We start from the raw sequence: 18,897 nt of genomic DNA, 5'->3' as shown, positions 1-18,897 counted from the left end.
CCCCTCCTTCTCCTCTCCCTATGATTCCTCCACCCCTCCTACTCTCACTATCATTCCTCCCCCTCTCCTCCCCCTCTCACTATCATTCCTCCCCCTCTCCTCCACCTCTCCCTATGATTCGTCCCCCTCTCCCTCTGATTCCTCCACCTCTCTCAGACCTGGATGACCCAGTGATAACGATACATCAGAGTGTGGGTGAAGCAAAGGAGCAGTTCTACTTTGAGCGGACAGTCTTCCTGCGCTGCGTAGCAAACTCCAACCCTCCTGTCCACTACACCTGGAGGAGAGGCAGGGAGGTGCTGTCGCAGGGCTCAGACTCTGGGGTGGAGATCTACGAGCCGTTCTTCACACAGGTGAGAGACACATTTTCATCTCATCTTCAATGAAGCGTTTTAGTTCATGACATGAAGCTGTCGCTGTTAGCAGCATCAGGTCTGTGGGAGGAGCACAAGAGTTCATTAAAAAGAGACGTTAGAGCACAAAAGCAAAGCTCAGGTACAGGTCAGGTTTTACAGCTCGGCATCGTCCGTCCTGCCCGAAGTCAGAAAGTAGCCTCCAACAATGGTGCTCCACAGCTGTTTCTGCACACAGGGCTAGCACACCTAGCAGAAAAAGTCACAGTATTGTCCCAGATGTTTTAGGACACGGTGTTGTACAGAGCTCTGAGACAGGGAAACTTGCGTCCTTGATGTTGTCGTCGTGTTAACTTCATGCTTATTCAGGATATTTACAGCTAAATCTTAGGCAGCAGATGTTTGCAGGTGTTGTTGTTGCAGAGTGTCAAACGTCCTGAAATGACTGCATTTGAATAGGAATCATTCTGATCCTCATGCCTCGCTGTGTTCCTGTGACGTGGTTCGCACCACCCTCAGTGACAGCACACACCTCTGCTCTCAGCTCATCTCCCTGAACACATGAATGCAGATTCACTGAGTGATTAATCAGTGTGTTCAATACAAATGATCAGTTTGTCTTTGAGTCTCTAACAGTCGTTTAACGTAATCCTTTTCACAAGTTTACCTTTTGATGAGCTTACAGACGTCTGCTTATGATCAGCAGGACGGGAGAAACACTAACAAAGCGTTTAGTTTAACGCTGCCATGATTCCTGTTGTGTCCAAATTACACATCAGCCCTCGCGTGTTGGACAGACGCAGACTTTAAAAGAGGTTAGACACAGTAATTATCAAAGAAAATGCATCCAACGAAAGAAATACAGACTGATGAGAAATCTTAATGTATATAGATCTATATAAAAATAAAAGAAAAATATATGAATAAGAACTTTATCCTAGAAACCTTATGTTGTCAAACTGTAGAAAAAATCCAAGATATAAAACTATAATGGAGTGTTTAAAATTCAAGAGAGCAATTTGATCTAATATGAGTCGACTTAAAATTCAAAAACACTTGACAAAAGTAAAACCATTTTTAATCGACTAAATCTAAGTTATGTAGCTTTCATTACTCACCAGTCGAGTGGTGTACATATAGCGACTATGACTATATTAAATCTTGGAAGTTCCTCTAACAGAATTGCAAAGCACAAGGGATCAGTGCTGAGAGTTCTTCTTGAGAAGACGATCGGCAACAACATAAGGTAGTGATTCCATTCAATAGAAGTATTGGTCCATACCCCTGCTATCATTCTTGAGTAAATGAATACATTCTTTCTGTAGACATCGCTGAGAGCTACAAAGATGCTGAATTAAGAAAATACTCACATACTACTAAATATGACCGCAGTGCTACTCCATGATGAGTCTACCTATATGAAGAGTAACATAACTTCGGTCTAATGAGTAACAAGTCAAGCCATGCGCACATGAAGCATCAGCTCGCTGCATAGATTGTTCAAGTACAGTCAGCAGCCTTGCTAAAGTAGCTGCTCCAGATGTCTGTGAATCAGAATGAGAGATCTATTGTTACGACAAACACTGATAACAGACGTCTAATAATGTTTTTTTATTATGACAAAGAGCTTCATAAAAGTACTTCCATCATCAACTTCGTATCACACTCATTCTTTGAGTTTTCTATGTGTTTTGAGATATATAAAGTGTCATACTAGTGTCTCTCGATTTCAATCCAACCCCGACCTCAACCTTAAAACTCCTCTATGCAGTGAATAGAGCATATGTTGCAGCATAGTGTCTGACTGTTGTAACTTGCAGTCTGCTGTGCGTAAGATCAATGACACATAATGCCCACCATCATCTTCTGACAAATGGCAATACTCCAGATATGTCTGTCGTAGCTGCATCGAAGCGAGAGCGTTCGTTCACAGGGTTCTACGAGCTAAAATGAATAGGTAATGAGTAGTAGCAATTCGTAGACAAGAATGCATAAGTCGGTGCTACCTATGATTTCACAACGGCCTTGATCTGGCAATAACCTGGATATAAGAAAGTACATGTATATACACATCAATAGCAGGAACCAAAGATTTATTATCCAATGCCACATGGAGGGATCTAAAAAGACTCGATGAGGTACAAGCTAAGATTAAGGTCACTTCGCTACACTCCAAAGCAATTTTGCTATTTTATTACTCCAGCAAATGCTGAAACATCTCCGGCCTACTGAATAGACTGTAACAACTAGTAAGTCAGAGATAATGCATGAATTCAGTTTAGAATATGATGGCGATGTGCTACACTGATCAATTATAATTGTTACTATAGGTCGGCGCTTGGGAGTAGTGAGAGTATAACATGAAAATAAAACTATGATCATGTACTAATCATCTATAGATGAATATAGAAGAAGGTCGATCTGAATAAAGAATCTGCATCAAAATTCACTAGGTAGATCTTATCAGACCTAGCTTCTCTTAATCTCTATCACAAAATCTCAGTTTTCCTTACGCACGCTGGTAGTGGGAGCAAATAAGCCTTATTCCCACAGGTTTTAGTCTCAACATTAATTTGAACAGGTATTAAATTAATTAAGCTTTTGCATGTTTTTTTTTTTTTTTTTTTTTTTTTTTTTTTTTTTTTCTTAAATGACATCAGAAACAGCAGTATGCGACATTACGTGATGGCAGAGCTTCAGTTCATCCTTTGTCATTTTTTTTTTTTTTTTTTTTTTTTTTTTTTTTTTTTTTAAGAAATAGGACAGGGGGAATGAATGAGAGAAAGAGGGGGAGAGAAAGAAAGAAAACCAAAGGGGAGAAGAGACGGTGAGAAGGGGGGGGAAAAAAAAAAAAAAAAAAAACAACAACTCCTGGGTCACCTGTATGGAGAAAAAAACAAAACAAAAACAAACAAACAACAAAAAAAACAAACAGAGGAGACAGCAAACAACAAAGAGCAACATAATAATAGAGAAAACAAAGCACCATCACAATAAACTAGCTAGTCATAGATATCAATAGTTACTGAATAATAAACGATATTGTGCAGCACGCAAGATAGACAGCGCACAGTGTGCTTTGAGGCAGCAGCCAAGAAAGCTTTAGTCCGCGTCTGTGAATACCCATGTGTACACCTGTGTGCATACCTGTGTGGATCAGCATGCTTGCATTCCACAATAAACTAGCTAGTCATAGATATCAATAGTTACTGAATAATAAACGATATTGTGCAGCACGCAAGATAGACAGCGCACAGTGTGCTTTGAGGCAGCAGCCAAGAAAGCTTTAGTCCGCGTCTGTGAATACCCATGTCTACACCTGTGTGCATACCTGTGTGGATCAGCATGCTTGCATTCCAAAGGTTTCTCCATGTAATGATCTGCTAGGGAGTGTGGGGGGGCCACAGCCCCGTCCTCCAGGGTGTGAAGCGGGTATGGAGGAGATCAAAACTCCAGACATCCAGAGGTCCCCAGAACACAAGAGACCACGGAAGACCAACAGAGGGGCAGCCGCGCCACTGTTCCAGTAAGAGCTGAGGAGAGTCCCAGATGAGGGCTCGCCCAGCAGCCGCGGAGCAGAAGCCAGGGGGAGTTGCAGTGACGCGCCCGTGAGCTCCGCCGGCCCCCAGCTGTGCCTGAGTGACCGAGCCCCAGGCCGAGAGGCCGGGGGCACCCCACCTCCAAAGGGGGCCCGAGCGAGCCCCAGGCCCCAGGCCCCGACAAGCGGCCGCCAAGGAGTGAGCCGGTGTGTACCCGGACGCCCACCCCCAGACACAAGGAACCACCAGCACACCGACACCTGAGGGAGTCCGCCACCGGACATGGGTAGCACGGCATAGCAGTTCAGTTTTATTATTCAGCGTGAGCTGTAGTGTACTCGCATACAGAAGCGTGCCAGTCGAGCCGGTGTTTTACCCGGAGAAGTTAACGACGGCAGTAGCCATGTGGGAACTTGGTGTACTTTCCTTTTGTCACCTTAGATCACACTGATCTGCATTGTGCATATCACGAGCACACCGGACTATTCCTGGTCCATGAGCACGGAGAGTCACAAGACCTAGCACGAGGCAGGGGAAGCTGCGTCGCGAGTGGTCAGGGGACGATAGCTGCGCGAGCAAGCTTTGATTAGGCTGAGATGCTCCACACCAGACGAAAGTGTGAGTTGATACCCAACCTGCATAGGTAAGAGACAACGAGACATATACGGCACTCCATGCTCACAGTGGAGATCAGTACTCACAACCACGGTCCAATTCAGAACACCTGACTGTGCTTCTCATCCACCGGCGGATCTACAACCAGTTGGGGCGAATGAGATGCCACTGTGCTCGACTGAGTTCTACGAACTATCGGTCATTACACTTACTCGCCTCGACACGTAGCGTACGATGTGGAGACATTATAAGAACGCACTGTATACCGCATTTTCGCAAGAGGTGCAGCACTCCGCTAGAGGTGCACGAGAAACCATGAACCGTGGTCCGCTTCTCCCAACCGTGTGAAGCTGCGCCTCTGCACGTCACTCTTGTAGGGGTGGCCTATATTGTGAAGCACCTTGATCAGAACCAGTACGCGAGTGTGGTAGCCTATCTGTGGTTCATGACTGATCTGTGATGGAGAGAGCACAGTGCGACAGTAACGCATTCTTCGTTATTCTACACACCGACTCACATGCTAAGTTTACAGTGCTATGGTGCAGGCTCCACCAACCACCAGTTATAGGCAGACCACCACGACTCCGCAGCAGCAGGGAGGCCCCACACCCCAGACCGCAGCCGGACGGCCAACTCCTCCTACTAGCCCTCCCGCTCCAGCAGGCCGCAGAGAATGGGGGTGGGAGAAGACTCCAAACCTCCCTCCACCCGCTCATTGTAGTGTTGATGCATATGTGATCTAAGGTGCAATTAAAACCCAGGAGGGCATGGAGCTACCTGCCAAGGAGCAGCAGGTAAGCGCATAGTCCCTCCTGTTAGCCCTCAATGACTAAGTGTATTTAAAATTGAGAGGTGGGCAAGGACGTCAGGGGTGAGGTATACACCCTGATGGTAATTTGGACTCCGTGATTGTGCCCACCCCCAAGATCCTATATGTATGTGTAATGAGAGTGTGAATAATGTGAATGTCTAAGTTGTGGGATAAAATTGAGGCAGAGGCAGCCAGAAGGGGACAGAGGGGGGGGTGGGGGCGGACTAAATTGAGGCAGAGGACAGCCAGTAGATTTGGAGGAGGATCATGTATGCGCAACAAGCTGGGGTTGCTCCAACTATACATTCATGTCATTCACCAGTGTCGTTGTACAGATAACCTCGCTCACGTGTCCTATAGGCCTTACTGCCATTTGGTGCGCTGCTCGGTTGGTTGTGAAGGAGCGGAAGAAGGGAGGCAGCTGGAGGATGGCTGTGAGCTTGCTGCTTTGGATAGTGTTACATTGTTAGGTCGAGAGGTCGAGCAAGGTAATCCCTCAGCCTGGGGAAATCTGATGTGGTGTTCTACTCCCCCGCTCGACCCACATTGTAGGATGTTTTTGTCTTTTGGGTGCCAGAGCATGTTCTCTGGCTCGCGCTCATAGCTCAGCAAAAAGGATTCATTGGCATGTACGCACAGTGAGAAGAGAGGCGGTGGTCGCAGCCTAATCCAGACCGGGGCCCAGTGACAGTGGCATACGTGCAGCCCGCCCGTCTTGTGTCTCTTCCATCACGGTTGGTGTACAGAGCCATGGACAGTACCAATCTGGTTTTCCACACCTTTTTATTGCACAAACGACTGCAAGCAGAGAAAACATACTGGCTGTCTGTATGTATGTTTATTCGCTTGTCTTTGTGTATTTCACATGCGCGAATCACAGCTATCAGCTCAGCGCTCTGTGCAGAATATGAAGAAGAAAGTGGTTTTGCTTCTATTATTTTACTATCTGTGGTTACTGCGTAACCTACACAATTTCGGCCTGTGCTGTAAGGTCAAATAAGTTCTTAAGTGGCTGCCTCAAAACTGTTTTGCATTATTTCTCTGTGGCCTACTCCTACAATCTCGTGTGAAGTGACCTTCCTCTCCACGGTTCTAGCAGGCGTTGTCTCTATGTTATCTGCTGTTTCTGCGTGGCTGTCTGCAGCCTTGGTGTTTGTGACTTTGCTCGCCTCTCTGTTCCTGATAGCCACCTGCGGATTAGTGTTTTAGTCTATTGTCAACACGTCAGCCTTAAACGATACAGCTTCTTCTTTTTTCTCTTCTCTATAGATGCAACCTACGAGACATGCTTCATAAGCTCTATTCGATTGTTTTCTTGTCCTGTGTGTCTTGGTTCTGGCCAGAGACTCAGACAGTAGACGGAAGCAGCACCCACACTTTTCAAGCTTAAGAGGCAATTTCTTAAGAATAAACGCTCTTCTATGTTTTTCCAAACAAAGTAAACTGCGCGGATCTCACACACATTTCAAACTTCAAGTTTAGGGTTGTTTCCACGGGAGTTTTCATGCCACAGGTGAGTAGCTCAAGGTCATGATATCTCACTGTCTCTAACTATGGCAGGCTCAGCTACACAATCCCTACTGCCAGAGCTCCACCAGCTCATAATTCACTTAAGGGCCCATTTTTTTTCCTTTTTCAATCAATTGCCCTAATCACGCTGCGCAATGTGGTCAAGTAAAGCATGTGATCCACAAGTTCGTTTAAATTTTTGTTTTTTTCCAAAAAAACCAACAAATAACTCCAAGAGAAGCAAAAACGAGAAAGAACATTTCTAAGTACACGTCTGTTAGCACGCCACACGAGAAAAGACCACCAACAGCAAAAAAGAACACAGAATGGACTCGCCTGACTCACCGCTACCCAAACAATTGGTCCTTCTTATATAGTAAGTCTGCCAGGGAGTTAAGTATAAGCTGTCTTTCTGGCCCTTTTAAATAGCATGCAGCTTCGCTAACAAATGGTAGAACTAAAAGAGTAGATGCAACGCTGTTTTGGCCGTTGGGAATAAACGCCCCCGTCACCATGAACCATTAAATTGTGTTTGAAAGTTGGCAGCTGGGTTTGGGAGTGGGTTAGTCTGTCCTCTGTGGTGTGAGCGGTTCCACATCTCTTTTGGTGAGCCAAAATGGGTTGGAATGCGCGTGACCGCTACCCCGGGTTGAGCCCCCCAAGGAAGATGCCTCCGGGGAACCCCCCGACGCCCTAAGCCTGTCCCTACCCCCACACCAATCACAACAGTGAAGGCGGGACCAAACTATGACCCCCCACCCCCACTAGGTGATGGAGCTGATAAAAGGGGCCCAGAGCAATTGATCTAATGGGGTGGCAGAGGCTGTGTCAAGACTAATGTAATCTAATAGATAATTTCTATATTGGTTAGAATTAAGATTATTTTTATTTTTCCAGTTCATGAGGACTGTTTTCTTGGCTATGCATAGGGCAGTGAAGATATTATTCTTTTTTGACGAACGCAGGTCAGCTTTTTCCTTACAAGCAGTGGGCTTTAGCCTTAAATATGACCTGCAGCGATGAATGTAGCATCAACCTTATATCATACTCAAAGGTGATAGGCATGTCTGGTTTTTATTATGGCGACTGTAAGTAGAAGTATATGAATTTTTACGCATATTAAGCTCTTCTCGATATAGTAATTGTCAAATCAATTCCTTTGAAATGTTCATCGTTTGTCTTTCATCTAAGTACCGCGCTAGCTGGATCAAGCATGTCCGATAACGGGCTAGGTCTTATTTAAATGTGTATTTGTTCTTACATCTTTTAAAAATTTTTTTGCTTTATTAAGGAATGAACCACAGCAGAGGATTGATGAATTATCTGAGATACGAGCTCTTGCATTGACCACTGACTATATAAGTGCTTGGGAAGTCATACGCATGTATGTATTGGGAATACTTTAAGAAAAGAACAGGGGTGTGGGAAAAGGGCTTCATTAAATTCCAAGACATCATCGGTTTATTTATGTGAATGACTTTGAACTTTTGGGAGACAGATGGATAGCTTAGCGGGCGAATGTTGTAGAGCCATGAAAGGAAGTCGGTCGACAGAAGTAGATTGAGAAAGCGCTAGCTGGAATGTTGAGGATGAGAGTTGCAGGGTAGAACGACTATATGCTTGCAGGGTGGTGGGTCTCCAAGGACAACTTCTAACCCTGTTAAAGGCAACATGTGGAGTGCAACTTGGCCATGTGGCATAGCTGGCTCTGGCCTTGGGACTGTGTGTTTTTATACAATTCATAAGTGGGACACTGGACTGTTTTATCTTTTATCTCTTGATATATTTTTCGTCAATAAATTATCTTTTAGAATTTTATTGACTGTCATCTTTTTGCCCACGACTGAGACGGTTGGTCAGACCTAGAGTCTTTCTTTGGGTGTGTTACAGCAGCTTCTGCTCTAAAAGAAACAAAAAAGAAAAAGAACATGTGGAACATGCTCATCAGCTTAGCAGTGTCTACATATTTAATTCAGCTTCTCAATCCTGTAGTTTTAGCTGTTGTCTACAGGGTTTTGCTTATTGGTTGTTATTATAGGTGTGCTCTATCTCAGCAATGTGTCATTCTAGGATGATAGGTTTCAAGCTGGTCAAGTGCCTCTATGCACTTCATTAGTTTAGTTATTCTCTGTATTGTCTTCATCTCACATGTCATTACACTGAGTTTCAGCAAACCTTAAGCTTGCAGACTACTGCCAAGACTCTGGAAGTGGAATGTAGGAAGCTCGTGTGAATCGGCGGCACATGACTACTCGGCTACTCAAACATACACTAATCTTAATTTCACACCTCACATCTATGAACACTCAATTAGGGACTTATAGGTGATACAGTCAAATGGTTCTAGGCTGAGTGCTTTAAAAGTTACTTATATTTTTATGTTTTTAATAGTGCTCCACTATTTAAGGTAGCCTACATCATTATTCTCGGCCGATGGATGATTATCCACCTCCAACTAAGGTGCCTCTTCATATTAATATTATGTCATTGTTAATATTATCCTCTTTGTCTTATATAACAGCAATAGCATATTATAATATTCTATTAGTGTGTACCATTATACTACTACTGAGCCAATTTGTTAGTTAGGATCATCTTATTCAGCAAACAGATCATTTAGAATTCATCCAATCTGCGGTCACATTTGTTCTCTCTGTTGCATGGCGGACCAGGCAGTTCTATTATATTATTTATATTTTATTTTGTATCCATCAAGGGCTTCAGATGACCTGCAGTATCATCCTTTTCCCAGGTGGAGACAGTTACCTTTTCACACACTGTCCTTGGCTGAACAGTGACACAGCCTTAATATACTTTATTTATGTTATTAAAATATTTTCGTGTGAATTATTTGCTTTATATCCATTTTATACATTGTGGGCATGGTCATCATGCCAACTGTGTTTCATTGTTAATATCACTTTACAGGTTGTTATCCTTGCTATTATTAATTTCAAATACTCTAAAGATAATTTCTACTGTAATTTTCCCTTTGTTTATCTTTATTTCGTACTTTTTATATTTATATCTACTCAGTGGGGTCTGTTTTCAACCCTTTTAAACTACCTCAAACTACTGTGATCTCTAGTTTTCACTTAATAAGGGATTATTATGTTCTTCCTGATATGGGTGTTGCTGCAGATGCGGCTGCAGGAATGAGTGTTGGTTTACTAAAAGGATTGTGGGCACTGCACAGTGTCTCGTCTTCTGGTTTTACTAAACTGGCAGTTGAGTTCTGTTCTTCTGACTGTTTATATTTTGTTTTCTTAAATCTCTCAATTTACAGACATTGTTTTGTCCGGCGCCTGGACTTTTCTTTTCTCACCACTGCTCGTCAGCAGGAGTGAGTTTTAATTTCACTTGCTTGATTACCCATCTTATTTATGTATTTACTTATTTTTGTTTAAGTAATATATACACGATACAGCTGCTATCACCTTCGCTGGTATTAGAGACGAGAGTGGTTGCTCACACGCCCTTCGACTTTCGGACTAGTTCCGAAAGCGGTGTGAACTTTACGAGACGGAACTCGACCGTTCTCTCAACTCACCAGCACGTCAGTGAACAGCAGTAAAAGAAAAACACAGTAGGAGCAGCTCAGTCTCTTATTGGACCGTGAAAATTCAGCTTGCTCCGTTAATTAAAACAATACACACACACACACATTCACATTCACAGCTTCGACGCGCGCGCGACCGGAACCCTTATGATAAGGGGAGCTCCCAGAGCTACTTACTCCCTAGACCCAGTCTAGACCCAGCTGGGGGAGCTACCCAGAGCTCCAAAGCTACCAGTCGACGAGCTCCCAGAGCTACCAGTCGACGAGCTACGCTACCAGTCGACGAGCTCCCAGAGCTACCAGTCGACGAGCTACTTCCGCTATTTTAAATTCCCTGAATTTAAAATGCGCTTTTACGCAAGATTGTGTCAGTGTGTCTGTATCTACCTGGTCAGTGTCGCCGGGTCTGGTCCACCTCGATCGGGCCCCACCACCGTGGGTCACTTTCTAAGACGTTGGCCAAGACCCGAATTTAACGCTCTTGGTCTTTTATCACACACCTGGTGTGTGAGCTGTCGACAGGCGAACAACGTGGACTGGTCACGGAGATGGGACACGATGGAGGCGCTCCGGCTCCGAAGGACCAAGAAATGTTGGGGGAAAACTCTGTAAAAAACCCAGGAGAAATAAAGACACAATGAGACAAAGTTACTTTCTTTGCTAAACGTGTACACGGGTGAGCTGCTGAGAACAACTCACACCGTGAACAGAGGCTTGGCACTTTTTATAGGAAAGACAGTGAGAACAGGATAAGAAAATAATAAACAGATAAAATAAACAACTCCATATGTGGCGCTAGTCTCGTCAGCAGAGAGCTGGGAGAAAGATAAAACAATCTGAAACAATATGTCCTTGCTGGGAAAATCTGAAAGACACTTCTAAACTACTTATCTTAAACACAGCTTGTACATTTAAAAGAAGGTAAAGTTCATTTTTCCTCTAACAGACTCCAATGCAATAAGACAATCCTTAGCAATAATGTTCGTAGAAATTCAGACAAAGACCTGAGAAACATGACAAAGTACAACAATGCAACCCATTCAATATTATTGTACTGTGAGATATGATATCAGATATGATAGTTATCTATTTAAGAAAGAGGGGGGGGGGCAGGAGGGGGAAGAGAATAAAGATATGATGCACCAATGCAGACCAGTTCATTGCTATTAAGAAGTTGGATATGGTTATTGTCCGTGAGAGGGGGCAGAGAGTTCAGGAGCCTCACAGCCTGTGGATACAGGCTGTTGGCCAGTCTGGATGTTCTGGCCTGTATAGACCTGTACCTTCTCCCTGAGGGCAGCAGATGGAAAAGGTGGCGCGCAGGGTGATGTTGGTCCCGCAGGATACTGTGCACCCTCCTCAGACAGCGAGTGGGGAAGATATTACTGATCTCTGGCAGACTTGTTCCAATAATTCTGCCAGCTTCTTTCACCACCCGCTGGAGTGCTTGCTGATCGGCCTTGGTGCAGCTGGGGAACCATACTAGAAATCCATACGTCAGAACGCTGCTGATGGCACAGTTGTAGAAGTTCAACATCAGAGATCTGGGAATGTGTGCGCTCCGCAGTCTCCTCAGGTAAATTCTGGGCTGTCCTGTAGTAAACTGTTCTAAATAATAAAGCCTATCTTGCATGTTATCAGTTTTAGTTTCTATTCCTTGCTCAAAAGCCTTAAGAAAGGATCTAAAACGCAAAGGATCACCACCAAAAACAGGAATGTCTATAGCTGGAAGCAGTGACAACCTCTGTTGGTTTACAAGCATCTGAGTAATTTCATTTTGCTTTGTCATAATCTCTATTAGGGCACTGCTGTGAACATCAACCTGTGAAGAGATTGGCCTTGGGCTTTCCCCTTCTGGTTTGACCTTAGCAGGTGCATGTGTCTCTAGGGGCATTGGCAAAGGAGAATGAACTAAAGGGGCTTTCTTTGTTCTTGGAGCCTTTCGAGCTGTAGCAGCAGGTATGAACTCAGTAGATGTTCCAGAAGGCGCTGTAATCCCGCCTTCTGATTCAACCTCAGCCCTGGATGCAAGGCTCTGCCGATCCTGAGCAGAGGTGAGAATTTGCCTTTTTGCATCAGCCTTAACCAACTTAGTTCTTAGAGCCAATGCTTCTTTTCTTGCTTTTAATTGAACTTCTTCCAGTTCGAGCGCATGTTTTTCTTGCAGTGCGTCCACCTCCGCTTTTAAAGCGGCTCTTTCCACTTCAGCTTCCATCAGCGCAATTGAAGCCGCACGCGAGCTTTTACTCCTTAAACTTAAGGCTGCAGTAACATTACTGGGCGCTTTACTAGAGCCCTTGCTGACAGGTTTAGCAACTCGTTCAGAAATCATGTCGCTCGCTTCTTGCGCTACTTGTGAGACACTATCATGCGGCGCAATGTCACTGTCATGAGATGCTACCTTTGATTCAACATTAGAGGCTGCAACTTCATCCTTTTGTGGATCAGGGTCTGCATTCATCCAAGTGTCGATTTCATGCAGAAAGTCTTTAAAACTGATCAGCTTAGGTTCATACCAATCGCTGTGATCTGTTTCCTTTTCATCATCGTTCAGCAATTTTTGAACTGGTGTATAAAGTCCATAAACTCTCTTCTTTTGAGCTGAAAGGTGAGGCCATGACTTTCTTTCTACGTGCTACTATTTCACGTGCTCATTTTCCATACTCTGCCGAGTTGTCGTTTGATAAAGATATTGTCGAGATTCTAGATTTAAGAGTGGAAAGTAATGTGGTGCTGTGTTCCGTGTGTAATAGTCACTGGGTGTATTATTTGGTACGGTCTAGGTGTATCGTGATCTAGGGTGTGTAGTATGGCTTTTTATTTTGTTGATATGGTCTTCGACCGGCGTTTTCGAATGCCATGCCTTCTACAGTTGCTAGCAACTTAATCTTATTAGATTCATGTATATGTTACCTGTTTGATTATTCTTAGATCCGGTTGTTGTGCAGAGAGTGCGTTGTGTGTGGGTTGCATTGAATTGAGATGGGCGTGTTGCTTTAATGTCAAATAATAAGTTATGTATTGAGAGATATAGTCTTAATCCTATAGCAATGGCCTCAGCTGCTTGCGTAGTTATCCGTCCTCCACACACATGCTCCATACTTCCCGCATACTATAATCTTCACTTGCTGTAACATCGTTCACCCTCCGATCGTCCTGTTCTTACCTATGGCAAGGTCCATCTTTTTTGATCTTCTCATATGCAAGGGTGAGGCAACTGGAGTATTCTCACGTGTCTCTTGCTTATGTGTTGTGTTCATCCTGAGTAGTCGTGTGAATTATCTTTGTTCCTCAATTTCGAGCCCAATGGAGATTTAGTTCTTCTCCTATCTGCGTGTTGTTTTAGGAGGAGGTATGTTCCTTAAATATTGGTTTCTGATGTATATGATAAGGTCAGTTGGCCGATTCTTCATCATTCGGATGACTTCATCTCATGTAGGACCAGAAAAGGCGTAAGCCATCTTGTTGTTAATGTCAACGGATTAAGCCCTACTCACGATGCTGTCTGCATTGGTTGGACCTTATCTTGTTTGTATATATCTTTGTGAGTATGCTTGTTTTCCTGAATCCCGCATATTTTTGTCTGTCTTTGTCTAATCTGTGTGCCTAGAAATTCATTTTTTTGTAATTCTGACAGTATTCGGAGTTCTTGTTATTGCTCTATTTCAATTACAAGAGTTTTGATCCCTTATTACTAGATGCAATTTGGGATAGTGTTCTGGGCCTACTCTACCACTGTATAGAAGATGGGCTTGAGGGGACTTTCAGGAGCATTAGGGTGGGATGGGGCTGGTTGCTATTATGACGCAGGAGCCTGGTGACTGTAGAAAGGGGTTCTGAAAGTCAAGAGGTTGAAGGGGCCTATAGTAAGAGGTGGTCCTAGGTTTGAGTGCTTTGGAATTCTTCAGCAAAAGGGCTGACAGAAGGAGGGGTGGTTGGATGGGCTCCAGCGAAGTTGTTCACAAAGTGAAGCTATAGCTAGCGCTTGTTACACTCGATGAAATAGCGGTTCAAAAATTATTGTCGCAGCCAGTATATATAGGTCGCTTGAGATGATGCTAGGTAGTTTTGGGTATAGGGCTGGCTGAGCGTTTTCACAAAGTATGGGGGTTTATCTTAGGCCGAATTGGTGGAGCATTGGTGGGTGGTAGGGCCAGTGGTTACCTGTGCGCGAATAGCTAAACATTCTTATTGCAGTTTTGGGTATTGGTCGGATTGAGCTTGTTATCACTTTTTAGAAGTTCAATCTATGCGGTCGCGAGAAGATCGGGTTTGGTTTTATACCAAGTCTTGGGTTAAAATGCTCGAGTTTTGTGCTGTAGATTAGCCAGAATATGTGAGTGGATGAATGTGGTGGCGTTCGCGTGTTATGAACTGTGTGTCAAAATTGATCGTGAGGTCCATATGTGATTACAGGTCGAGCAATGTGAAAGAAGTGAGCCTAGAACAAGAGCAGCCTCACTACATAGAGAGAGAAACATAGTTGACCCAGTTGTGCGTTTTGGGCAGGGGTCAGCAGCCAAGTCGGAAGGACTTGAGGTGCAATATAGGCACGTAATCGGTGCGAGAGGCTTGGAGTCCTTTTAAGAAAAGGCCGTGGGTGGCAACGGGAGGTTTGTTTTAGAACGCACTTCTGACTCCATTGTTTAAAAATCATATGTGGTTTATTTCGTGCAAAATTATAAACAAAAATCAGCCAAATAACTTCTTAAAACTTAAAATTAAACGAAAGTTAACTTAATTTGCTTTAACAACTTCAAAAGTGGTCAAAAAATCATTTTCTAACCCTCCCGTCTTCCCATCTGACATTTGGCAAACAAAAAACGAAAAACCTCTTTACCACACCCATCCAGGGTGCTCTTAATCTCTTGATTAATGGGAGGGTCCATAAGCTAATAAACCAATCACTTTGCAAAAGCTTCTCCAATAAAATTAATTACAAATTTACATAACAAAACCAGGTCAGTATATTCTTACACCTTTAAAGAAAAAACAAAAATGAATACAAATTGCATTTTATAAACATTCAACAAAAATGGCCACAACAGTAATACACGGTCCTTTCCATCTTTAGCTGCATAAAATGTGCTGATTGTTCACTGGCTACTGTATTGTTTGCACCTCCACTTCACATGCAGTCTTTTCTGCTAACAGGCTGTGAGCAGGATTCAAAGGATGTCTCTTCCTCTTTACAAGTTTCCACTGGTGACTCAGGAGTTATCCACTCAACCTCTCACGAGTGTCCCTGTGGGGAGAACAAGTGCAGCCACTCTGCTACAAGTGATACTCAGTACACAGAGTTACAATCAGTTATTGCCTCATCCAGCAGATGATGGTGGATGAGAAGATTTCCCAAGCTTGTGCAGCGTCAGGTCGAGCTTTATCCAATCTGAGAAGGCTTTGTATCCAGAATTACTTCATGCAGGTGTCAGGCGTAAACCAGTGCTTTGTAACTGTTTCTTTGCTGATGTGAATCCAGCAAATCGCACTTTGGTTTGAGTTGGTTTTAAGAAGAATAGAATAGAATTCAACTTTATTGTCATTGCACATGCACAGGTACAGGGCAACGAAATGCAGTTTGCATCCATCCAGATTATTTACACAGAGCTATACAGTAGTGCAGGTAAGATAAGTGAGGGTGTGGATAATTTCTACAGTTCAGTCCATGTTATTATTGTGTGTTTGAGGGTACAGTTGTCCATTGTGGGTGTGTGTATGTTCAGTCCATGTGTTAACGTGGGTCAGATGTCAGGAGGCAGAGTTCAGGAGTCTGACAGCTGTGGGGAAGAAGCTGTTCCGGTACCTGGTGGTCTTAGTCCGGAGGCTCCTGTAGCGCCTCCCAGAGGGCAGGAGGGTGAAGAGTCCATGTGATGGGTGACTGGGGTCTTTGATGATTTTCCCAGCCCTTTTCAGACACCGCTTCCTGTAGATGTCTTTTATGGCAGGAAGTGGTGCTCCGGCGATGCGCTGGGCAGTTTTCACGACCCTCTGCAACGCCTTCCGGTCCGAGGCAGAGCAGTTCCCGTACCAGACTGTTATACAGTTGGTCAGGATGCTCTCGATGGTGCAGCGATAGAAGTTCACCAGGATGTCTGAGGACAGGTGGTTCTTCCTCAGAGTCCTCAAGAAGAAGAGGCGCTGGTGAGCCTTCTTGACCAGCTTGGAGCAGTTGGTCGTCCAGGTGAGATCCTCGGAGATGTGGACTCCCAGGAACTTGAAGCTGCTCACACGCTCCACAGCCGTCCCCTTAATGTGGATGGGTGGATGTGGGTCAGCATTCCTCCTGTAGTCCACGATGAGCTCCTTGGTCTTCTCGGTGTTAAGCAGCAGGTTGTTTGTGTCGCACCACTCAGCCAGACGATCCACCTCCTCCCTGTAGGCGGCCTCATCGTTGTCACTGATGAGGCCAATCACCGTGGTGTCATCTGCAAACTTAATGATGGTGTTGGAACCATCAGCAGGTCTGCAGTCGTGGGTGAAGAGGGAGTAGAGGAAAGGGCTCATCACACAGCCTTGTGGTACACCGGTGTTCATTGTGATTGTAGATGAGCAGTGGTTATCCAGCCGGACATGTTGGGGGCGGTTGGTCAGGAAGTCCAGTAACCATTTGCAGATGAGGGAACTGATGCCCAGGTCTGTCAGTTTCCTGATGAGTTGTGAGGGGTGGATTGTATTGAATGCTGAACTGAAGTCTATAAACAGCATTCTGGCGTAGGTGTTGTTGTTGTCCAGGTGTGAGAGGACAGAGTGCAGTGCGATGGAGACTGCATCCTCTGTGCTCCTGTTCTGGCGGTATGCGAATTGGTGGGGGTCCAGGGTGGGGGGGAGACAGGATTTGAAGTGTGCTAGGACCAGCTGCTCTAAGCACTTAGTGATGATGGGGGTGAGTGCTACTGGGCGGTAGTCATTGAGGCAAGATGGGTTGGAGTTTTTGGGTATCGGGACGATGGAGGTGGATTTGAAGCAGGCCGGTACCACAGCGTGGGCCAAGGACAGGTTGAATATGGTGTTGGACTTCCTCACTGGCAGAACTCAGGTGGTGAGGGTGGGCAGGTGCTTCTCCAACAACATCACCATCAACACAGGAGCACCTCAGGGATGTGTCCTCTCGCCACTGCTCTACTCCCTCTACACTTCAGACTGTGTGGCCACCCATGGCTCCAACACCATTGTGAAGTTTGCTGACGACACAGTGGTGTTGGGTGCCATCTCCAACAACGATGAGCGGCCTACATGGATGAAGTGAAGAATCTGGCATCGTGGTGCCAGGACAACCACCTCCAGCTGAACGTCAGCAAGACCAAGGAGCTGGTGGTGGACTTCAGAAGGGGTCAGCACAGAGACTACAAGCCCATTATCATCAATGGAGCTCCAGTGGAGAGGGTGCAGTCCTTCAAGTATCTTGGTGTCCACATCTCCTCAGACCTGACATGGGCTGCCCACATTCAGGTCCAGACCAAAAGGCTAGGCAGCGCCTGTATCACCTACGACAACTGAGGAAGTTCAGGGTCTCTCCAAAGATCCTCAGGATTTTCTATACAGGCGCTGTGGAGAGCATCCTCACACAGAACATGACATCGTGGTTGGGAACAGCTGTGTGAAGGACCAAAAAGCTCTCCAGAGAGTGATCCGTACAGCAGAACGCTGCTGCAGGATTGCTCTCCCCCGCTTCAGGACACCTACACCAGGAGATGCCGGACTAGAGCAGCGCAGATACTGAAGGACCCGTCCCATCCTGGCAACAAACTGTTCCAACTTCTGCAATCTGGTAGAAGGTTCCGCATCTTCCGGGCAAGGACAGAGAGACTCAAGAGGAGCTTCTATCCCCAAGCCATCCGTGCCCTAAACACACACACCCGCCCTCTCACATCATCTATAATTGACTGAGACAGGACTCTCTCCAGACACTAAACCAAGGCACAATGTACATTCTCAATTCCTTTAATTTTAAATATGTTTATATTGTCTATCCTGTAAAATAGTCAGATGTCTATTCATATTAATGTACAGAATTCCTGCTTGCTGCTACTACTGGGCTACGGCATATCAGCTCCAGATGGGTTATTGATTTACTTTAATAATATAATTAGTATATTGTTCTTTGTGGGTTCCTCTATCACGAAACCCCGCCCTCCGTGGTCTTTCTTCCAGTTTGGTTTTTTCTTTTTTTGTTTGTTTTTTCGTTTTTTTTTTTTCTTTCTGTGACATTCCTTTTGCACATGTCGAGGAGCGTGTCAGGCTACATTTCACTGTGTGTTATACTTGTATAACTGTGCATGTGACAAATAAAGAACCTTGAACCTTGATATGTCTGTGAGCACTCCTGCAAGCTCCCCAGAAGATGTCAGAGGCATCCTGAGAGCTCGGAAAGAAGAGCGTCTGTGAAGACGTTTCACCTCTGAGAAGCTTCTTCTGTTCTAGGGTCAAATGGTTTTAATTGTTTTCATCTTCATCTAAACTAAGCGCTGGTCGGCTATTTTCATCCTCTCTCTCGGATTGTTCTGGTTCAAA

The 18,897-nt window shown here is 44.8% G+C and overlaps 1 protein-coding gene across 1 annotated transcript in view; it reads left to right on the top strand.

Annotated features, from left to right (window-relative positions):
• Nucleotides 1-18,897, top strand: part of LOC102309201 (MAM domain-containing glycosylphosphatidylinositol anchor protein 2) — a gene marked incomplete in the record, with an annotated part of 151,758 nt that overhangs the window by 58,591 nt on the left and 74,270 nt on the right. The window contains 1 exon segment of the mRNA XM_005949564.3: nt 157-353. Within this exon segment, the coding sequence (XP_005949626.3) occupies nt 157-353 (197 nt within the window).

This window comes from Haplochromis burtoni, unplaced genomic scaffold (genome assembly GCF_018398535.1).
Source record: "Haplochromis burtoni strain Fernald_Lab_line unplaced genomic scaffold, NCSU_Asbu1 Contig_667, whole genome shotgun sequence".
Lineage (NCBI taxonomy): Eukaryota > Metazoa > Chordata > Actinopteri > Cichliformes > Cichlidae > Haplochromis > Haplochromis burtoni.
This window is presented reverse-complemented; position numbering and strand designations above follow the sequence as displayed.